Here is a 23,655-nt window from a genome sequence, read left to right on the forward strand (position 1 = left end):
CCCTTGTTCCTTCTCGCCCCCGCCCCACCCAGCCCCGCCTCCCGTGGAGAGCGGAGGAAATTAATCCACAGACTCAGCGTGTTTTTGCTGGCGCTCAGAGGCCGCTTGAACACTTTTACTTTCTTAAACTGTTATATCAGTTTAGGATACCTCTGTCCACACTTTACAGAGGGGGAAACTGATACATTCTGTGACTTTCGCTGGAGCAGACATCACGCAGTCTCACGCCTGTAATCCCAGCACTTTGGGAGGCCGAGGTGGGTGGATCACTTGAGGTCAGGAGTTCAAGACCAGCCTGGGCAACATGGTGAAATCCCGTCTCTACTAAAAATACAAAAATTAGCCGGGTGTGGTGGCGGGTTCCTGTAATCCCAGCTACTTGGGTGGCTGAGGCAGGAGGATCGCTTGAACCAGGGAGGCAGAGGTTGCAGTAAGTCGAGAATGTGCCACTGCACTCCGGCTTGGGGGACAGAGTGCAGAGTGAGACTCCGTCTCATAATAAGTTTCTCACATTTAATAATTGCAAAGAGAAAACGGGAACCTCTCAGTGAGGAAATCTGACTTGTCCCCCTTAACCAAATAATTAATTTGATCAATAATGAGATAAACTGATATCTTATGCCTCTTTTAATATTCTGAGGACACAGCATCACTTCTAAGATGTTTCTCCGAAGAATACCTAACTGAATCTAATCATGAAGAAATGACATAAATCCAGACAGAGGGACATTCTAGAAGAGAGCTGGACTGTACTCTTCAAAAATGTCAAGGCCATGAAAGAAAAATTATTTCCAAATAAACTTTATCTGTAGAGACAAAGTAGAATGACCATTGCCAGAAGCTTGAGGGGTGGACAGGGAATGGGGAGTTAGTGTTTAATGGATACAGAGTTTCAGTTTGGGAAGATGAAAAATGTTCTGGAGGCCGGGCACGGTGGCTCAAGCCTATAATCCCAGCACTTTGGGAGGCCGAGACGGGCAGATCACGAGGTCAGGAGATCGAGACCATCCTGGCTAACACGGTGAAACCCCGTCTCTACTAAAAAATACAAAAAACTAGCCGGGCAAGGTGGCAGGCGCCTGTAGTCCCAGCTACTCGGGAGGCTGAGGCAGGAGAATGACGTAAACCCGGGAGGCGGAGCTTGCAGTGAGCTGAGATCTGGCCACTGCACCCCAGCCTGGGCGGCAGAGCGAGACTCCGTCTCAAAAAAAAAAAAAAAAAAGAAAAAGGAAAGAAAAATGTTCTGGAGATGGATGGTGGTGTTGATTGTACAACTATATGTGTGTGCTTAATGCCACTGAACCGTACACTTAAAAATGATTAACATAGTAAGTTTTATGTTGTGTGCATTTTACCACAACAACAAAATACTAAGCAAAACTTTAAAGAAAGAAGTTTTGTTATCTGAATAAAGAAAAAAAGAAAGAAAAAAGCATGTATACTGAGCATCCACCATGCACCAGGATACTGTGCTATGACCTGCAGACACAGAAATAAACTTGGTCCATTTCCCCTGAGGGATCACAGCCCAGTCGGGGGAAGAACTTGTACCCATGAAGCTAAGAAACACAAGAAAACACAGGAGGCTAAGGGAGGAAAAATGAGGCCTCTCTCCCTGACCTAGAGGGTTAGGAAAGTCTCTCTGGAGTGGCAACAATTAAGCTGTCTGAAGCCTGAGTGGGAATTAGCTAAAGAGGTGGGGAGCGGAGCTTTTCAGGCAGAGGGAACAGCACGTGAGAAGGCCCCAAATCCAGAGAGCGCTTGGCTGTTCAAAGAACTAAGGAACTTAAGAGTGACTGGAGCATTTGGAGGGTTCAGTAAAGAGTTAAGTCTTTATCCCAGGCGGTTTGGGGAACCACTGAAAGGTTTAACCAGGAAAATGACACAGTTTTGCATTTTTAAAAGATAGATCTAGGTGGGGACACAGTGCCTCAAGGCTGTAATCTCAGCATTTTGGGAGGCCAAGGCAGGAGATCAGCCTGGGCAACATAGTGAGACTCCTGTCTCTACAAAAATAAAAAATAAAATAATATTAGCTGGGATGGTGGTGCGTGCCTGTAGTCCAGGCTACTCCGGAGGATGAGGTGGGAGAATCATTTGAGACCAGGAGTTCAAGGTTACAGTGAGCCATGATTATGCCACTGCACTCCATTCTGGGCAACAGAGTAAGACACTGTCTGTAAATAACTAAAGATAGATAGATCTAGTTGCTGTGTAGAGAATGGCTCACAGGGGCCAAGGGTGAAGCAGAGGAATCACTTGAAGGCTACTGCAGTAATTCAGGCAATCCTAGGGGTGGCTTGGGTTAAGAGGTGGCAATGGACAGACAGGAACAGATTTGAGTTCCTTGGGATTTAACATCCGTAGGTGGGTAACAAGAGCACATATGACTAGCAAGGGGCTCACATTAGGAAGGGATTCTGTGTGGCTGGGATCTGAGAAAGACAAGCAAGAAATCAGCAACATTGGCCGAGCATGGCTCACACCTGTAATCCCAGCACTTTGGGAGGCCGAGGTCGTGGGTCACCTGAGGTCAGGAGTTCAAGACTAGCCTGGTCAAAATGGTGAAACCATGTCTCTACTAAAAGAAATACAAAAATTATCAGGGTATGGTAGCTCATGCCTATAGTCCCAGCTAACTCGGGAAGCTGAGGCAGGAGAATCACTTGAACCCGCGGAGGCGGAGGTTGCAGTGACCCAAGATCACACCACTGCACTCCAGCCTGAGCAACAGAGTGAGACCCTGTCTCAAATTTAAAAAAAAATAAGAAAAAAGGCCGGGCACAGTGGCTTACGCCTGTAATCCCAGCACTTTGGGAGGCCGAGGTGGGCGGATCACGAGGTCAGGAGATAGAGACCATCCTGGCTAACACGGTGAAACCCCGTCTCTACTAAAAATACAAAAAATTATCTGGGCATGGTGGCATGTGCCTGTAGTCCCAGCTACTCAGGAGGCTGAGGCAGGAGAATCGCTTGAACCTGGGAGGTGGAGTTTGCAGTGAGCCGAGATCATACCTTTGCACTCCAGCCTGGGTGACAGAGTGAGACAAAAGAAATCAGCAATATTTATTGAGTACCTACTCTATGCTAGGCATATTCACACACGTGAACTCATTCTCTTTTTCCATTACCCTTGGAGATAACTACTTTTGTTATCATTATCTTACACAAGCGAAAACTAAGGCTCAGAAAGGGGAAGTGACTTGCCCAGGATCACACAGCAATAGCACTATAAGAACTCAGACCAAAGTGACCCTAGGGCTGGAGGATTTTTCTGCCAGATCTGTTACTGTCCTGTTTAAGGGATAACTAAGAGGGTTCAGGACCCATTGAGGGATAACTAAGAGGGTTCAGGACCTCTGGGAAAATGGGCCAGGAATATTTGTCACCTCCCCCCAGGCTCTCTAGAATGTCTTTCTTTGTCCTGTGGAAATCCTGCTGACCCTTTAGGACCCATCTTACTGCACCAAGAATCACCTGCTTCCACGTTAGTTCTCATCATTTTTGCTGTCTGTGAAGCCTGGTCTAGAACCATCTGTGATAGACTCATCCAGGATGCTTGTTAAAAACACAGATTTCTGGGCCCCACTGTTACCTAAATGAATCATTCCCCAAAGTTGGGCCTAAGAATATCTTTTTAATTTAAAATGTTGACTAGATAATGTGTTTACATGGTTCAAAAACCAAACAATAAGCTGGCTGCGGTGGCATGTAACTGTAGTCCCAGCTACTCATGAGGCTGAGGTGGGAAGATTGCTTGAGTTCAGGAGTTTGAGGCCAGCCTGGGCAACATGATGAGACCCTGAGCATGGTGGCTTATGCCTATAATCCCAGCACTTTGGGAGGCTGAGGCAGGAGGATTGCTTGAGTCCAGGAATTTGAGATCAGCCTGGGCGACATAGCAAGAACCTACCTCTAAAAAAAAAAAAAAAAAATTAGCCAGACAAGATGGCATATGTCTGTAGTCTCAGCTACTCAGGAGGCTGAGATGGGAGGATCACTTGAGCCCAGCAGGTTGAGGCTTCAGTGAGCCATGATTACACCATTGCACTCCAACCTGGGCAACAGAGCAAGACCTTGTCTCAAAAAGAAAATACAAATGGTCATACGGAAAGGATGCTAATGCAAAGGCATGACTGTTTAGAGCAGAGGTTCATAGCTGTTTCTGTGCCATGAATTTCCTTGGCAGCCTGGGGAAGCTACAAACTCTCAGAATATTTTTATTTTTTATTTAATTAATTTTTTTTTTTGAGACAGGGTCTTGCTCTGTTGCCCAGGCTGGAGTGCAGTGGTACCATCGTGGCTCACTGAGCCTTGATCTCCTGGGCTCAAGTGAACCTCCTGCCTCAGCCATGCGAGTAGCTTGGATTACAGGCATGCACTACTATGCCTGACTTATTTTACATTTTTTGTAGAGATGGGGGTCTTGCTATGTTGCCCAGGCTGGTCTCAAATTCTTGGCCTCAAGCAAACTTCCTGCCTTAGCCTCCCAAAGTGCTAGGATTACAGGCATGAGCCACCACATCTGGCCTTATTTTATTTATATTTTTAGAGATAGGGTCTTGCTCAGACTGAAGTGCAGTGGTACAATCGTGGCTCACTACAACCTCGAACTCCTGGGCTCAAGGGGCCCTCCCACCCCGGCCTCCTGAGTAGCTGGGATGTGTTTCATCACACCCGGCTAATTTTTGTGTTTTTTGTAGAGACAAGGTCTTACCATGTTGTCCAGGCTGGTCTTGAACTCCTGGCCTCAAGCAATACTCCTGCCTCGGCCTCACAGACTGCTAGGATTACAGGTGTGAGCCACTGTGCCCCGACCCTGCCTTATTTTGACTGAACAATATGTCTTGACTGTTTTCTCCAGATCAGTACATAAAGAAACTCTTTTGTTGTTTTTTTGTTTTGTTTTGTTTTGGTTTTGTTTTTTGTTTTTTTGAGACGGAGTTTCACTCTTGTTGCTCAGGCCAGAGTGCAGTGGCACATTCTCAGCTCACTGCAACCTCTGCTTCTTGGGTTCAAGCGATTCTCCTGCCTCAGCCTCCTGAGTAGCTGGGATTACAGAAGCGTGCCACCACACCTGGCTAATTTTTGTATTTTTTGAGTAGAGACAGGGTTTCACCATGTTGACCAGGCTGGTCTCCAACTCCTGACCTCAGATGATCCGCCTGCCTCCGTCTCCCAAAGTGCTGGGATTACAGGTGTGAGCCACCGCGCCTGGCCCTCTTTTTTCTTAGTGCCATTTCATTATATGACTATAACATAATTTATTTGACATACCCCCTCTTGTTGGACATTTGTGTTTCCAATATTTTGCTATTACAAATATAGCTTCAGAGAATAACCTTGTACATATATAATTTTACTCATGGTCAAGTAGATCTGTAGTCTGGAATCCCAGAGGTGGTATTGCTGGATCAAAGAATATATTGTGCTTGAAATTTTGATATATCTTGTCAGAATGCCTTCCATAGTGGTTATACCAATTATATTCTCACCAGCAATATGTGAGTCTGTCTGAGTCCCAGCTCTAGCAACAACTTGGTAGTCTGTTGGCCAGACTGGTCTCGAACTCCTGACCTCAGGCAATCCACCTGCCTCGGCCTCCAAAGTGCTGGGCGTGGTGGGAGCCACCACGCCTGGCTCAGTCTTCTTATTTTTTTATTTTATTTTATTTTATTTTATTTTATTTTTGAGACAGAGTCTCTCTCTGTCGCCCAGGTTGGGGTGCAGTGGCACAATCTCGGCTCACTGCAAGCTCCGCCTCCCAGGTTCACACCCTTCTCCTGGCTCAGCTTCCCGAGTAGCTGGGACTACAGGCGCCCGCCACCACACCCAGCTAATTTTTTTGTATTTTTTTAGTAAAGATGGGATTTCACCGTGTTAACCAAGATGGTCTCCCTCGATCTCCTGACCTTGTGATCTGCCTGCCTCCGCCTCCCACAGTACTGAGATTACAGGCGTAAGCCACCGCCCTGGCCCTTAATTATATGTAGATAGAGTAGGGAGGAAAGAATGAGAAAGAAAGAGAGAGACTAGCTTCTTGTCTGTGATATTAGTTCAAATATACAGTATTTTCCCTATTTATTTTATGTCTTTTGACTTTTTGTTCATGGTGTTATAAATTTAACATGAGGAATATATTTTTAAATTTAGTGGCTTCTCAATTTTGACTTGTAGCTACAGTACTTTTCCAATCCAAGGTGTCCCAGATGACTTTCATGCACTACAGAGTTTGAGAACCATGCTCAGACATTGCCTTTCTCACTGGAATGTGAATTCCCCAAAGGCAGGGACAAGAACTAAGTCATCCATGTCCCCAGCAGCTCATAGTATCTGGCATAGTGTGAACATTTCAATGCCTGTAATCCCAGCACTTTGGGAGCTTGAGGCGGGAGGATCGCTTGAGCCCAGGAGTTCAAGAACAGCCTGGGCAACATGGCAAAACTCCATCTCTATTAAAAGAAAAAAAGAAAAATGAAAAAAAAATTAAAAAGAAAGAAATGCTGGTTGAATAGATAAATTCCAATGGAGTCAAAACCATCTCCCTCTCCTAATTGCTGTGAAAAATCCCCCGGGTTTATCCTTCACCCTCAGACAGTGCTCTCTGGCTTTAGCTCATGCTTATCTTTGTCTTTCTGTGTCTGGTTTTCTGTCAGAGATGACTCTCCTGAGTCATCTGTTGGCCTGTCTGTCTCAGGATACCAAGTACACAGTGGAGTAATAAATATTTGAGCCATGACTGTTGAAGGGAGGGGCCCCGACTCTCTCCAGAACCTCTTCCCTAAAGGGTTTTGCTTGTACCTTTCTCCTGGCTCTTGGTCTGTCCTTAAGTTTAAGTTATTTGTGTTCCTGTCTCCTCACTCTCTCTTCATGCTCCCTTCTCAAATCCTTTGCAATGATGTTTCCTTTGTCTTGATCATTCCCCAAGATTTAGTATTTACCTCAAAACTCACCTCCTTGGAGGCATTTCTTGAACGCACAGGCCAATCTAACTATCCAGCTGTTGTTATTATATCACCTTGTTTTGTTTTCTTCCTGGAACATCATTATCTGAAATTATTTTGTTTATTTGCATATTTTTTCATGGTCTGAGTTCACACCTTCCTCAGGAATGTCAGCTCCTTGAAGTGTAGGACAAGGCTGTCTTCTTTCCTGTTGTATTCTTAGCCCCAGAAGGACTGGCGTATAGTAACTGCTTAATAAATATTTGCTGAATAAATGAATGATGGTTGCCTGAGAGCCCCTCCAGGGAAGGATTTAGATCTAAATAATAATAATAATTGCCATTTATTGAGCTCTAAGGATGCACTAGACTCTGTAGCAAGTTAATCTTCACGGAAACCAGATTCTATAGAGCTATTTTTATCCCCAGTTGTTGGATCAAACTGAAGCTTAGAGAAGTTAGCTCACACAGCTAGCACTAGACCACTGGTTCTCAAAGTGGGTTCCCTGAGCAGCCATGGCTTCTGAATCACCTGGGAACCTTTAGTAATGCAAATTCCTAGGCACCACCCCAGACTTACTGAGAAATTCTGGGGTGGGGCCTAGCAATCTGAATTTTAACAAACCTGCCAGGTGATTCTGATGCACCAAAGTGTGAAAAACCCTGTGTTAAAAGAAAGATGAGGTTAAATGTTTTTTTAAAAACACAGCTTTATTGACATAGAATTCACATCACCCACTCAAGTGTACAGGTCAATGATTTTTAGTATATTTACAGGGTTGTACAACCATCACCGAAATAGTTTGTAATTAATAGGTTAAAAAAAAAAAAAAAAAATGAGACCTGGCCAGGCGCAGTAGTTCATGCCTGTAATCTCAGCACTTTGGGAGGCAGAGGCAGGTAGAACTCACTTGAGGTCAAGAATTCCAGACCAGACTGGGCAACATGGTGAAACCTTGTCTCTACTAAAAATACAAAAATTAGCTAGGTGTGGTGGCACCCGCCTGTGGGAGGCAGAGGTTACCCTAAGCTGAGATCGCACCATTGCACTCCAGCCTGGGTGACATAGCAAGACTCCGAGACTCCGTATCAAAAAAAAAAAAAAAAAAAAAAAGAAGGCCGGGAGGCGGAGCTTGCAGTGAGCCGAGATCGCGCCACTGCACTCCAGCCTGGGTGACAGAGCAAGGGTCTGTCTCAAAAAGAAAAGAAAAGGCTGGGCGTGGTGGCTCACACCTGTAATCCCAGCACTTTGGGAGGCAGAAGCAGTGGCTCACGAGGTCAGGAGATGGAGACCATCCTAGCTAACACGGTGAAACCCCGTCTCTACTAAAAATACAAAAAGTAGCTGGGCGTGGTGTCGGGTGCCTGTAGTCCCAGCTACTCGGGAGGCTGAGGCAGGAGAATGGCGTGAACCCCGGAGGCAGAGCTTGCAGTGAGCTGAGATCGCGCCACCGCACTCCAGCCTGGGCGACAGAGCAAGACTCCGTCTCAAAAAAAGAAAAAAAAAAACCCTAAAAGAAACCCTGTACCAATTAGCAGCCACTCCCCGTTCCCCTCCCATCCCCTACTCCCAGCCGGAAGCAACCTATTTTGTCTTTTTTTTTTTTTTTTTTTTGAGATGGAGTCTCTCTCTGTCGCCCAGGCTGAAGTGCAGTGGCGCGATCTGGGCTCACTGCAAGCTCCGCCTCCCGAGTTCACGCCATTCTTCTGCCTCAGCCTCCCGAGTAGCTGGGACTACAGGCGCCCGCCACCACGCCCGGCTAATTTTTTGTATTTTCAGTAGAGACGGGGTTTCACCATGTTAGCCAGGATGGTCTTGATATCCTGACCTCATGATCCGCCTGCCTCGGCCTCCCAAAGTGCTGGGATTACAGGCGTGAGCCACGGCACCCGGCCCTATAGATTTGCCTATTGTAAACATTTCATATAAGTGGAATCATACAACATGTATGATTCCTGTGACTGGCTTTGTCTACTTTCTGTACTGTTTGCAAAGTTCCTCCATGTGGTAGCATGGATCCTTTTTGACAAATAATATACCATGTATGGATATGCACATTTAAAAAATTGATTTATCAATTGAACATTCATGTGTTTCTACCTTTTGGCTATTATGAATAATCTTATGAATATTCACATACAAGTTTTTGTGTAGACATATATTTTCATTTCTTTTGGATATATGTGTGTGTGTGTGTGTGTGTGTATATATATATACACACACATATATATGTAATTTGGTTTTGGTTTTGTTTCTTTTCTTTTGTAAATACAGGGTCTCCCTATATTACTCAGGCTAAATTTGAATTCCTGGGCTCAAGTGATCCTCTTGCTTCAGCCTCCTTCTGAGCAGCTGGGACAACAGATGTGCTCTATGTGACACACACACACCACACACACACACACAGAAGTGGAACTGCCAGGTCACAGATCTTACACTCTTAACCACTCCACATTTCAGCTTGTCTTACTCTCTGCTATGATTTAATATGTACATTATCAAATTGAGAAAAATACAAAAAAAATTAAAAATAATATATTATCAGTAATAGTAATAATCACTTGGATCTATTGAGTGTTTATGTTTGCAAAGCCTTTACTTTTTTTTTTTTTTTTTTGAGACAGAGTCTTGCTCTGTCACCCAGGCTGGAGTGCAGTGGTGTGATCTCAGCTCACTGCATCCTCCGCCTCCTGGGTTCAAGTGATTCTCCTGCCTCAGCCTCCTGAGTAGCTGGGCTACAGGCACCCACCACTACGCCCAGCTAATTTTTGTATTTTTAGTAGAGATGGGGTTTCACCATATTGGCCAGGCTGGTCTCGAACTCTTGACCTTGTGATCTACCGGTCTCGGCCTCCCAAAGTGCTGGGATTAGAGGTGTGAGCTACCGCGCCCAGCCTTTCTTTTCTTTTCTTTTTTTTTTTTTTTTAGACAGGGTCTCAGTCTGTTGCTCAGAATGGAGGGCAGTGGTGTGATCTAGGCTCACCGAAACCTCTGCCTCCCAGGCTCAAGCGATTCTCCTGCCTCAGCCTCCCAGGTAGCTGGGATTACAGGCACACACCATCACACCTGGTTCATTTTTGTATTTTTAGTAGAGACGGGGTTTCACCATGTTGGCCATGCTGGTCTCAAACTCCTGACCTCAAGTGACTCACCACCCATGCTGGTCTCAAACTCCTGACCTCAAGTGACTCACCACCTCAGCCTCCCAAAGTGCTGGGATTACAGGCGTGAGCCACTGCACCCAGGCTACTTTTTCCTTTCTTCCTTTCTTTCTTTTCAGAGACAGGGTCTCACTCTGTTGTCCAGGTTGTCCTCCAACCCCTCCCCTGTCCTCAAGCAATCCTCCCGCCTCAGCCTCCCAAAACACTGGGATTACAGGCATGAGCCACTGTGCCCCTTTACTTTTATTGTCACTAATCCTCACCACTACCCTGTAAAACAGGAATCATTATCCTCGTTATACAGAGAAGAGAAACAGGGGCTCACAGAAGTCAGGTGACCTGTCTAAGCTCAAGCAAGCTGATATGGGGTAGAGTTGGGAACACAACCCACATCTGCCTGCTTTCTGTGCCCTCTGTGCTTGATCTCACGTCATGGACCATCCTTTTTGCCAAAGCTTTCGAAACGTGGCTTCTCCCCTCCTTTTAGGCCTTTTCTAGAAGTCAGGCTGGCTTGCAGCTCTCACCCCAAGCCTTTTTCCCCAGCTGGGGCTGAAGGCTGGGGAGGAGCTTCATGGGGGCTGGAAATAAATGAAGGGAGGGCTGGGCGGGACAGGGCAGTATTTCCAGGAGGCTGTAAGGGGGAGGTAAGGAGTTTGTTATTGTTTTGGGTTTGGGGATTTTTTTTTTTTCTTTGCTCCTGGAGAGCAGGTTAGGTAGCTCTTGGCAGTTTTGCTAGGGATAAGAAGTGGGTGAGGCTGAGGCAAGCGGAATCCTCCTGCCTCAGCCTCCCATGTAGCTAGGACTAGAACTACTGTAGTGCTAAGTGGGGAAGAGGGCTTTCTGCCTCTGTGGGGCCTGGTCTGGAAAGTCCCCCAAATTGTTAAAAGGAGAGAGTGATTGTCCCCAACTGGCAAGGGGGCTTTTATGTCCACCCCTTGTGCCCCTTGCTCTGTGCAAAGCCCTACCTGTGCTGGGGGCTTCGAATAGGAAGAGGACCTCAGGGCCAGGCACCCAGGGACTGAGGGACTACAGCACAAACAGACCCAGAGGCACACTTGGCTAGGAACAGCAGGATGAAGGGGTAATAATTTTGTGAGTGGTCTAAGAAGACTTTCCTTTTAAAGAGTGGAAAGCAATGAAACTGAGTCTTCAAGGCTGCAAAAGTTTTGCCCTGGATCAGAGAAAGGCACTACAGGTGGAGGGAACTATCTGTGCAAAGGGTTGGGGCCTTCAAGAGCTGGAGCACAGAGGTTTAAGAGAAAAAGTGGTGACAGATGAGCCCAGGGCTATCTGGTTAGACCTGTGATCTAATACGGATGCCAGGAGCCACATGGCAATGTGGCTATTTAAATTTAAATTAGTTAAAATTCAATAAAGTAAAAAATACAGCTCCTGTGCCGGGTGCAGTGGCTCATGCCTGTAATCCCTGCACTTTGGGAGGCTGAGGCAGGGAGATCACCTGAGATCAGGAGTTCAAGACCAACCTAGTCAACATGATGAATCCCAATCTCTACTAAAAATACAAAAAAAAAAAAAAAAAAAATTAGATGGGCGTGGTGGCAAATGCCTCTGTAATCCCAGCTACTGGGGAGGCTGAGGCAGGATAATTGCTTGAACCCAGGAGGTGAAGGTTGTAGTGAGCGAGATCGCCCCATATACACTCCAGCCTGGGTGATAAGAGTGAAACTAAAAAAAAAAAAAAAAAAAAAATTCCAGCTCCTGAATCACACGTTATGTTTCAAATATTCAATAGCCACATGGGGCTGGTAGCAATGGTATTGGAGAGTATGTACAAGGCATGCCTCTACCATCACAGAATGTTCTTTTGGCCCATGGGAAGCCTCAGGAAGGGGTTCGGATTGCTCAAGGACCCATGGGAGAGAGCAGGCTTTGACTGGGCTGCCTGCCTGTGAGGTCTCTGGACTAGAGGTGAGGGAACGGTCCCCAGAAGTGTGAGGTGGTGTGACTCACCTCCTGCCAGCGTAAAGTGGACTCTGTCCCCAAGGACAGGAAAATATCGGGCAAGGCTTCTTCAGCCCTGACTTGGGATATCTGCTCAGTGTGACCAGAGCCAGGGGCTGAGAAACATGGAGTGAGTGGGACTGGGGCAGGAGCAGTAGCTGCTGAGTGAGGCTGAGCCTGAGCACCCGGTGGGGAGAGGGGTGGGGTCTCCAGCTTGGTCTTGGTTGGCATGCCTGGGACTGGACAGGAGAAGGGCTGGGGGAGGTATGTGTGAGTTGGGATAGAAGAGGGAGGAGGGTTGCTGAAGAGGGGTTGGGTTGAACCATGCCTAACAACGAGAGAGATGGGAACCCTCTCATCTCACACTGATGAGTTGTTTCTGCCTCTTTCCCAGGTCCAACACAGTCCAGCTGACAAGGATGGAATACGCCATGAAGTCCCTTAGCCTTCTCTACCCCAAGTCCCTTTCCAGGTGAGGAAAGCCATGGCAGAATGGAAAGGAAGCCACCTACAAGCTGTAAGCCAGAACTTCTCAAACTTTAGTGGGTATATAGGTCACAGGGGACCTTGTTCAAGTGCAGATTCTGATTCAGGAGGTCTGGAGTGGGACCTGAGATTCTGCACTGCCAAGAAGTCCCTGGGTGATATTAATGCTGCTGCCTACACTACCACCACACCGTGCATAGAAAGGAGTAGACACTATGCTTGGTGCTTTTACTCCTGATCCCATGTAAGCCTCACAACAACTTTGGGAAGTGGGGGTTATTATACCAAATTAATAGGTGAGAGAACTGAGGCACATAGTGGGTGCTCTCAATCACCCAGCAAATCCATGAGGGAGCCAAAATTCTAAATTGGGACTGCCTGACTGTAAAATCCAGGTCCTTTCCATTCCTTTGGTTCTAAATTGAGTGCTTCAGTTAAAAAAATACCTTATATTGACTTTGGGTTTCCCCGACTTCATCCAACTTTACAGGTGAGGAGAGTGAAACCAAGAGAGAGGTGGTAATTGGGGGAACGTAAGGTGGGTCTTTTATTACTTTGCTACTTACTCCTCATGGTCTGAGAACCAGCATATCAACATCACTTGGGAACTTGTGAAACATTTGGAATCTCAGGCCTCACCCAGGTCTACTCAATCAGAATCTGCATTTGAACAGATGCCCTGGTGACTTATGTGCCCTTCAAAGTTTGAGATGCACTGCTCTAGCAGGCTTTTTTTCTTTTTCTTTTTTTTTTTAAGTCAAGGTCTCACTCTGTTGCCCAGACTGGAGTGCAGTGGTGCCATCATAGCTCACTACAACCTCTGCTGCCTCCCAGGGTTCAAGCAATTCTTGTGTCCCAGCCTACGGAGCTGTGATTACAGGCATATGCCACCACGCTGGTTAATCTTTGTATTTTTAGTAGAGATGGGGTTTCACCATGTTAGCCAGGGTGGTCTTGAACTCCTGACTTCAAGTGATCTGCCCACCTCAGCCTTCCAAAGTATGGGATTACAGGCATGAGCCACTGCGTCTGGCCTCTAGCAGGCTTTTGAGTAAGACTAGAGCAGGATTAGCAGGCGATGGGGGCTTGACTGATCATAAGCCTGGTCTGGAGGGGTGGGGAGGTGGCTCCCCTGTGTGGTGGGCAAGGGTTGGGCAAAGTGGGCGGCTCACCCTGATGCTTCAACTGCCCCCAGGCGCGTGTCAGTGCGTACCTCTGTGGTGACCCAGCAGCTGCTGTCGGAGCCCAGCCCCGAGGCCCCCAGGGCCCGGCCCTGCCGCGTAAGCACTGCGGATCGAAGCGTGAGGAAGGGCATCATGGCTTACAGTCTTGAGGACCTCCTCCTGAAGGTGAGAGTGCCCTGCACGTTGCACAGCCCAGCTGTGAGCTGAGATTCAGGGCTTAGAAGGTGGCAGTTTCCTTTCTGATACCTACCAGCACCTACATATGGTAATGCCCACCTGGACAGCATCCAACTGATTAGCAATGGCTGATGTCTGTTTGGTAACGGCAGGTGGGCGGGGCAGTATGTTACCATCCTACACTATCAGTAGGTCAGTAGTATTTTCAGGGCACATTTTTCTTGCTGGAAAATCTCTTGCTTCCCACTTCCATTAGTTTTTTTGTTTTGGTTTTTGTTTCTTTTTTTTTTTTTGAGATGAAGTCTCGCTCTTGTTACCCAGGCTGGAGTGCAATGACGCAATCTCGGCTCACTGCAACCTCTGCCTCCCAGGATCAAGCGATTCTCCTGCCTCAGCCTCCCGAGTAGCTGGGACGACCGGCACACACCACCACACCCAGCTAATTTTTTGTACTTTAGTAGAGACAGGGTTTCACCGTGTTGCCCAGGCTAGTCTCGAACTCCTGAGCTCAGGCAATCCACCCACCTCGGCCTCCCAAAGTGTTGGGATTACAGGCATGAGCTACCACGCCCAGCCTGAGATGGAGTCTTGCTATGTCACCCAAGTTGTAGTGCAGTGGCATGATCTCGACTCACTGAAGCCTCCGCCTCCAAGGTTCAAGTGATTCTCATGCCTCAGCCTCCCAAGAAGCTGGGACTATAGGCATGTACCACCACGCCCAGTTAATTTTTTGTATTTTTAGTAGAGACGGTGTTTCGTCATGTTGACCAGGCTGGTCTCAAACTCCCAACCTCAGGAAATCCACCTGCCTCTGCCTCCCAAAGTGCTAGGATTACAGGCATGAACCACCACGCCCGTCCTCAGTGATCATCTCTATAGGGGTGGGACCTGCAATCCCAGGTGCCTGGTACAGGTCAAATGTTTGGATTAGGCTTTCAAGTACTAGGCTCTATTTAACATACATAAATCATAGCTCACCTCTTTATTCTAAGTTTCCTCCCCTATTTCTGTGTATTAGTTCTATTCTTCCAGGGAGCAAATTTCCCCTCCTTTGTAAGGCTTCTGGCTGTGCAGACTACATTTCTTGTGCTTTCGATCAAAAGGATCTGTTCATAATCTAGTCTGGACTTGGTGCTGCTTTTTTGCCCTGAGGCCTGGGCACCCCTGGCATCAAAATGTCCTTGTTATATATGGCTTCCTCTGGAGGAAGCAATTACAAACTAACAAAAGTTACACAGTACAAATACAATACAAAACTTTTCCTGAATCATTTGAGAGTAAGTTGCCAACTTGCTGCCTATTACTCTTGGATACTTCAATGTGCATTTTCTACAAACAAGGATATTCTCCTGTGTAGCCATCATACAACTATTACAATCAGGAAACAGTATTACATTACTGTAATTGAATCCTGAGACTCAAGCGTTGCCAGTTGTCCCAATAATATCCTTTGTAGTGAAAGGATCCAGGTCAGGATCAAGTGTTTATTTAATTGTATGGTTCTTTAGTTTCCTTTAGTCTGGAACAGTTTTTCAGTGTTTCCTTGACTTTCATGACCTTGACCATTTTGAAGACTGTGAGCCAGCTATTTTTGTTTACTGGCCCTTGGTTTGGAACTATCCATTTCTTTCTTTCTTTTTTCTTTTTTTTGAGATGGAGTCTTGCTCTGTTGACCAGGCTGGAGTGCAGTGGTGCGATCTTGACTCACTGCAAGCTCCACCTCCTAGGTTCCCACCATCCTCCTGCCTCAGCCTCCCGAGTAGCTGGGACTACGGGCGCCTGCCACCACGCCTGGCTAATTTTTTTTTGTATTTGTAGTAGAGACGTGGTTTCACCATGTTAGCCAGGATGGTCTCGATCTCCTGACCTTGTGATCTGCCTGCCTCGGCCTCCCAAAGTGCTGGGATTACAGGCATGAGCCACTGCACCCGGCCCTATCCATTTCTTTAATTCAGGTTTATATCTTTGGCAGGAATATGATAAAAATAAGTTACAGGCCAGGCATAGTGGCTCACGCTTGTAATCCTAACACTTTGGGAGGCCAAGGCAGGAGGATTCCTTGAGCCCAGGAGTTCAAAACCAGCCTGGGCAACATGGTGAGACCCCATCTATACAAAAATAATGCAGGAATTAGCTGGACATGGTGGTGTGCACCTGTAGTTTCAGTTACTCAGGAGGCTGAGGCAGGATGATCGCTTGAGCCTAGGAATTTGAGGCTTCAGTAAACTGTGAATGCACCACTGCACTCCAGCCTGTGTGACAGAGTGAGACCCTGTCTAAAAAAATTTTTTTAAAGATTGTCAGTGCAAAATTATATGCAATTTTTATCACCTTACTGTTCTGATTATTTGAATAAAGTGGTAGGTACAGTCAAGCTTCTCTATGTAACATTTTTCCCTCTGTTATTTATTTTCTAGGTCAGTACTTTGTACTAAGTAAACATTGAATTCTGCATCTGTCACTGTATTCACTTATTATTATTATTATTATTATTATTATTATTATTATTATTTAGAGAAAGGGTCTCACTCCATTGCCCAGGCTAGGATACAGTGGTGTGATGATGGCTCACTGCAGCCTCAAACTCCTAGGTTCAAGTGATCCTGCCACCTCAGCCTCCTGACTCACTAGGACTATAGATATACAACCTCACACCTAATTTTTAATTAAAAAAAAAAATAGCGATGAGGTCTAGCTATGTTTCGCAGCCTGGTCTCAAACTCCTGGCCTCAAGTGATCCTCCTACCTCGGCCTCCCAAAGTGCTGGGATTAGAGGCATGAGCCACTGCACCTGGCCTATTTATTTATTTATATCAAAAGGGACACAGGTATTCCTATTTTAGTAGGATATATGAATGGCAACAGATTATTTATTGATGCTCAAGTTGTCCCAGACTTCTGTGTCTTTTTATCATGTCCCCATCATTCTTTGCATGCTTTTTTACTTTCTGGTGCTTTTTTTTTATCCTGTCCCCATCATTCTTTGCATGCTTTCTTACTTTCTGGTGCAGCAAGGTATTACAGGCTCATCTTGTATTTTCCCTGCCCTAATTCTTGGCCATTTTTTTCTAAGGAGGTCTGTTTCATTTTAGTGGAGAATGGTGTTCAGAAACCAAGATCAGGGAGCTAGGTATGTTCATTGCTATTGGTGTGTTGCCGAGCCCAGGCCCTTATTGAAAGATTTTTAAGTAGCAAAATATGTTCCTTATTGAATCCAAGCAAGAAAAGTGAAGTGAGAATTCAATCATTCCAAAATAACCAATGATGTGGTTATAAATGTCCTGAGGAGCCTATTCTTATTATGGACCATGTATTCTGCCAGGTGACTTGCAGTATTTCTTCTGATGAGAGCCTTAAGGTAGTTACCACTATTTCCATTCTCCAGAGGCAGAGGCCAAGTGCATTTACTGGGATTGAAAAATCCCAGCATTTTGGGAGGCTGAGGTGGGAGGATTCCTTGAGCACAGGAGTTTGAGACCAGCCTGGGCCACAAAGCAGTACCCTGTCTCCACCTCCCCCCACAAAAAAAAATTAGCTGGACAACCAGGGCACAAGCCTGTAATCTCAGCTACTTGGGAGGCTAAAGTGGAAGGATCATTGAGCCCAGGAGGTTGAGGCTGCAGTGAGCTGTGATTATACCACTGCATTCCAACCTTGGTTAAAGAGCAAAGCCTTCTCTCAAAAAAAAAAAAAAAAAAAAATTAAACATAGAGTTAATGTATGACTCAGCAATTCTACTCCTAGGTATATGCCCAGGAGAATTGAAAACCTGTGTTCATATAAAAGCATGTACACAAAAACTCATAGCAGCATTATTCATAACAGTCAAAAAGAAACAATCCAAGTGTTCATCCATTGATAAATAGATTTTAAAATCTGGTATATCTATATAGTAGAGTATTATTAGCCAAAAAAAAAAAAAAAGAATGAATCATGTCTGGGCATGATGGCACATACCTGTAATCCCAGCACTTTGGGAGGCCAAGGTAGGAGGATCCCTTGAGGCCAGGAGTTTGAGACCAGTCTGAGCAACATAGCCAGACACCATCTTTAAAAAAACATAAAAATTAGGCAGGTGTAATGCATGCGCCTGTAGTCCCCGCTACTCAGGAGGTTGAGGCAGGAGGATTGCTTGTGCCCAAGAGTTGGAGGCTGCAATGAGCTACAATTATGTCACATGCTCTCTACTTACGCTTATGATATGCTTACGATTACTGCATTCCAGCCTAGTAAACACTGCACTATTAGATAGTGGTGATTGCTGCACAACTTTGTGAATATACTAAAAAACCCTGAATTGTACACTTTTAGAGGGTAACTTTTAGAGTATGTAAACTATATCACAATTAAAAATTATATGTGACTTACATTATATTTTATTGGACAATATTATTCTAGACTATGAACCCTGAAGTCAGGAACCAAGAGGTACCATGATAAAGTCTCTGGGTAGTGATTACACAGCAGAGGGCTTGGGCTCCAGTTCCACCTCACAGACCCCAGCCCACTAGTTCTGGGATGGCAGAAGCATCACTGACCTTATTCCCCAGGTCCGGGACACTCTGATGCTGGCAGACAAGCCCTTCTTTCTGGTGCTGGAGGAAGATGGCACAACTGTAGAGACAGAAGAGTACTTCCAAGCCCTGGCAGGGGATATAGTGTTCATGGTCCTCCAGAAGGGGCAGAAATGGCAGCCCCCATCAGAACAGGTGAGGTTCCACCTGTTGGGGGAGAAAATCGGGACCCTGGGAGATGTCTTCAAGGGGTGCTAACCATTTGCTTGTCTCAATGCAGGGGACGAGGCACCCACAGTCCCTCTCCCATAAGCCTGCCAAGAAGATTGATGTGGCCCGTGTAACCTTTGACCTGTACAAGCTGAACCCACAGGACTTCATTGGCTGCCTGAATGTGAAGGCAACTTTTTATGATACGTACTCCCTTTCCTACGATCTGCACTGCTGTGGGGCCAAACGCATCGTGAAGTGAGTGAAGTGAGATTTCCTGGGGACAGGGTGGGTATGGGCAATGGGAGAGCCCCTGTCTGTTCACATGGACTCAGCCTTCTCAGCGCCTGGGTCTGGCTTTAGTGCTGACAAAGCATAGCCTGTATCAGACAACATGGAGCCTGATGGGCTCTCGAAGTGCTGCTGTGGATGACACTGGCGTGTGCCCAGGGGTGCATGTGTTCCTCCTGGTGGAACTTGGATGCATTTTGCTTTTATGACTACTTTCCACTCTAGAAACTACACTTTTTTTTTTTTATTGAAATAGGGAGTTTTCCTAAGTAGTCTTCTAGTCAATTTTTAAAAAATGAACATGTGTTGGCCAGGTGTGGTGACTCACACCTGTAATCCCAGCACTTTGGGAGGCCAAGGTGGGTGGATCACTTGAGGTCAGGAGTTTAAGACCAGCCTGGCCGACATGGCAAAACCCAATCTATACAAAAATACAAAAATTAGCTGGACATTGTGGTGCATGCCTGTAATTCCAACTACTCAGGAGGCTGAAGCAGGAGAATTGCTTGAACCTGGGAGGTGGAGGTTGCAGTGAGCCAAGATTCCGCCACTGCACTCCAGCCTGGGCGAAAGAGCAAGACTGTCTCGGACAAAAAAAAAAAAAAAAAAAAAAAAAAAAAAAGGCATGTATCAAAGATTTAATTGAATTCATTAATTAATGAGAGAAGTAGCAAGAAGTTACAATCAGTTCAAAGGAGAATTCAAAATCTCACACATATATAGGTCCAGCAAGAATGATGAGATAGGCTGGGTGCGGTGGCTCTCACTTGGAATCCCAGCATTTTGGGAGGTCAAGGCGGGAGGATCTGTTGCACCCAGGAATTTGAGACCAGCTTGGGCAACAGAGTGAGACCCAGTCTCTACCACATGCGCGTGTGCGTGCGCGTGCACGCGCGTGCACACACACACACACACACACACACACACACAAAATGCTGGCAGTGGTAGTATCTCCCTATAATCCCAGCTAGGTGGGAGGATTGCTTGAGCCCAGGAGTTTGAGGCTGCAGTGAGAAATGACCATACCACTGTGTACTCCAGCCTGGGCAACAGCATGACAGCTTGTCTCTAAAAAGAAGAAAAAAAGAGATAAATGTATACATACAAAATTGGATTTTTCCCCCGTGCAAATGGGAGGGATGAAATAATCTTCCCTCAATAGGACAGAATTAATTTGCAAGTCTTATGGACCAGAGTCATTTGTACTATACAATGAACTTTTCTTAAAACTTATTTTTGAAAGTCTAACCAAATGTCTCAGGAAGCATGAGAATATGTGAGGTTAGAACCCGCTCCCACTTCCCCATTTCCCCTACTTTCCAAACATCCAACCCCATGTTAATTGCTTTATGCTATTTCAGCCTTATGACCCTGGGTGGCAGATGCAATCCCATTTTACTCATGAGGGAGTTGAAGCTCAAAGCTAGAGCAGTTTGCTAAAGTTCACCCAGCTAACAAGACTGGATTAGGATTTAGGCCTGCCTAATTCAGTTTCTGTTCTCAGTACATGCTCATGCCAGGCATGGGTGTCTTCATGTCCAGCACTCTGAACATCAGTTAGACTGCAGGTGACTTGGAAAGGCCTCAGAGTTTAGAACAGAGTGTCTCAAGGGGCAGAGCCATGTTATGGAGATTAATCTGGTCCAAAGTAGTAGTAGAAAAATAGAAGGCCTTATGAAATGAGCTGGAGTTTCGCATGAGAAAGTAGGGAGGTTCCGGGCATCTCAGTTAAGGTGGAATTGCAGGTCCTCGCCCTAATCCTGACCTCATCTGCAGCATCTGTTCCTGTTTGCACATCGCTCTAGAATTGATGAAGTGCTTTTAGTGCTACCACCTCAGTGGTATTCAAATGTTATTAATAAAGAAAACAAACATAATGAAACCAATCCCTTCCAGGCCAGCATGGGAATATGGGGATGCAGGGAGGGGGTACACTCTTGTTTTTTATTTATTATTTATACATTTATTTATTTTTGAGGCAGAGACTCACTCTGTCACCCAGGCTGGAGTGCAGTGGTACAATCTCAGCTCACTACAACCTCTGTCTCCTGGGTTCAAGCAATTCTCGTGCCTCAGCCTCCTGAGTAACTGAGATTACAGGTGTCTGCCACCACGCCTGGCTAATTGTTTGTATTTTTTAGTAGAGACAGGGTTTCACCATGTTGGCCAGGCTGGTCTCAAACTCCTGACCTCAAATGATCCACCCTCCTCAGCCACCTAAAGTGATAGGATTACAGGCATGAGCTACTGCGCCCAGCCTCATGTTTTTTGTTTGTTTGTTTTTAAATATAGAATCTTGCTCTATCACCCAGGCTGGAGTGCAGTGGTGCCATCTCGGCTCACTGCAACCTCCACCTCCTGGGTTCAAGCAATTCTCTTGCCTCAGGCTCTGGAGTAGCTGGGATTACAAGCACCCACCACTATGCCTGGCTAATTTTTGTATTTTTAGTAGAGACAGAGATTCGCCATGTTGGCCATGCTGGTCTCAAACTCCTGACCTCAGGTGACCCACCCTCCATGGCCTCCCAAAGTGCTAGAATTATAGGCGTGAGCACCATGCCCAGCCTACTTTGTGGTTTTGACTTGCATGCCCTCTCATTCCACCCAGGGAAGCTCTCCGCTGGGCCCTCTTCAGCATGCAGGCCACGGGCCACGTGATGCTTGGCACCTCCTGTTACCTGCAGCAGCTCCTCGATGCTACAGAGGAAGGGCAGCCCCCCAAGGGCAAGGCCTCATCCCTCATCCCAACCTGTCTGAGGATACTGCAGTGAAAGCCCAAGTCCTTGGAAGCTTTCCCCAGTGAAGGACTAGACTAGGGGCCCCACGCTTAACTGGTAGCGCCCACAAGCCTGGCAGCTGTAGAGCCGCTAACCTCCCCACACCTCCCTCACCGTGTAGGACCTGAGTGAGGAGGAGGGGCTGGAAACCTGGGGTGGGTTGGCCAAAGGAGAACCTCAGGCTCCTGGCCTGGCCCAGCTCCTTCTTGCCCAAGGCAGCTTAGCCCACCCAGACTGGTCCTGAAGTCTGCCCCTCAGCAATCCGGCCTCACAGGCTGCACTTTCATGGTGCTCTCTACCTTCTGGCTCCCATCCTGGAACATTCCTGAGTGAATTCTCAAGCACATCAGCATGTGATATTAAGGAGTTTGCAATAAATTGTTGAGGCTGATGTTTCTTCTTTGCCTGTGTTCTTTGGGTGCAGGGTTCTATCTGGAAGGTTGGAGGGGGCTAAAGGAAGAGAAAATCTATTGTCAAAGCATTCTCTTTAACGTAGGATTACAGAAAATAGCACTTTTTCTACCAAAGGAGGAAAAAAAAAAAAAAAAGAGCTGGGCACAGTGACAGGTGCCTGCTGTCCTAGCTACTCAGCAGACTGTGGTGGGTCTTTTTTAAAGACCCCAGTCTCTTTAAATAAACAAAATTGCAGTTGATTTTGAAACTAAAGTCGGCTGAATTTGAGGCTTGAGCTGACTATGTAATTGATACCATATGTAACAATTTCCTAATTAAATTCACCTATAAGAAGAGCTTCAATTAAGCAGGTGGGATTAAGTCACTCTTCTAATTTCTCAGTGTCCCATTTTATAATAACCATTTAAGTGGTTAGGTGAAAAAGTACTACTCAAGCTGTAAGGCATTTCTCCATCAATGCCCATCCTAACTTGCCAGACAGCTTATCTTTGATGTTCAGGACTTTCAACCTCGGGATTTCAAAGTGGGCTCATAGGTAGCCCCAAACAGTAGGAGCTTCTCATCAGTGTGAGCTGGCATTTTCCAATATTGGACAACTCAAGACAAGCATGAAAGGCTGAACTTAGACTGGGCATGGTGGCTCATGCCTGTAATTCCAGCACTTTGGGAGGCTGAACCAGGTGGATTACCTGAGGTCAGGAGTTCGAGACCAGCCTGACCAACGTGGTGAAACCTGGTTTCTACTAAAAACAAAAAAATTAGCTGGGCGTCGTGGCAGGTGCCTGTTATCACAGCTACTCAGGAGGCTGAGGCAGTAGAATTGCTTGAACCCGGGAGGCGGAGGTTGTGGTAAGCCAAGATCGTGCCACTGCACTACAGCCTGGGTGACAGAGCAAGACTCCGTCGCAGGGGAAAAAAAAAAAAAAAAAAAAAAAGGCTGAACTTGTAGAATTTGTAGGCGACTGTTTTATTTAGTCTGTGACTGAAAGATTTAAAAACCTGGCCAGGTGCAGTGGCTCATGCCTGATATCCCAGCACTTTGGGAGGCCAAGGCAGGAGTATCGCTTGAGGCCAGGAGTTCAAGAGCAGCCTGGGCAAGATAGCCAGACCCTGTCTCTATACTAGATAATAAAAAAAATCAGCAGAGCATGGTGGCTGTAGAGGCGGGAGGTTCACTTGAGCCCAGGAGGTCGCGGCTGCAGTGAGCTATAATTGTGTCACTGCACTCCAACCTGAGCAACAGAGTGAGAGCCTGTCTCTGGGAAAAAAAAAAAAAAAAAAGGATTCAAAAACTCTATCATGGCCAGGCGCAGTGGTTCACGCCTGTAATCTCAGCACTTTGGGAGTCCAAGGCAGGTGGATCACAAGGTCAGGCATTTGAGACCAGCCTGGCCAACATGGCCAAATCCCGTCTCTACTAAAAATACAAAAAATTGGCCGGGCATGGTGCTGGCACCTGTAATCTCAGCTACTTGGGAGGCTGAGGCAGGAGAATTGCTTGAACCTGGGAGTTGCAAGTTGCCGTGAGCCGAGAT

General features: G+C 46.3%; 1 protein-coding gene across 5 annotated transcripts; it reads left to right on the forward strand.

Moving 5' to 3' along the window:
- The first annotated feature begins 61 nt into the window (after positions 1-61).
- Positions 62-22,097, forward strand: CIDEC (cell death inducing DFFA like effector c). Of its 5 annotated transcripts, none has more exons than XM_007985170.3 (6): positions 62-257; positions 12,462-12,539; positions 13,749-13,902; positions 18,465-18,623; positions 18,709-18,896; positions 21,538-22,097. In XM_007985170.3, exons 2-6 carry the CDS (start codon positions 12,487-12,489, stop codon positions 21,698-21,700), a joined length of 717 nt encoding a protein of 238 aa, XP_007983361.3. In that variant the 5' UTR covers positions 62-257; positions 12,462-12,486; the 3' UTR covers positions 21,701-22,097. The 5 variants fall into 5 exon arrangements, with proteins under 5 accessions (XP_007983361.3, XP_007983358.3, XP_007983360.3 ...); XM_007985167.3 differs by lacking the exon at positions 62-257 and adding an exon at positions 10,720-10,749; XM_007985169.3 differs by lacking the exon at positions 62-257 and adding an exon at positions 12,086-12,197.
- The last annotated feature ends 1,558 nt before the right edge of the window (positions 22,098-23,655 follow it).

The sequence above is a fragment of the Chlorocebus sabaeus genome, chromosome 22 (assembly GCF_047675955.1).
Source record: "Chlorocebus sabaeus isolate Y175 chromosome 22, mChlSab1.0.hap1, whole genome shotgun sequence".
Classification (NCBI taxonomy): Eukaryota; Metazoa; Chordata; class Mammalia; order Primates; family Cercopithecidae; genus Chlorocebus; species Chlorocebus sabaeus.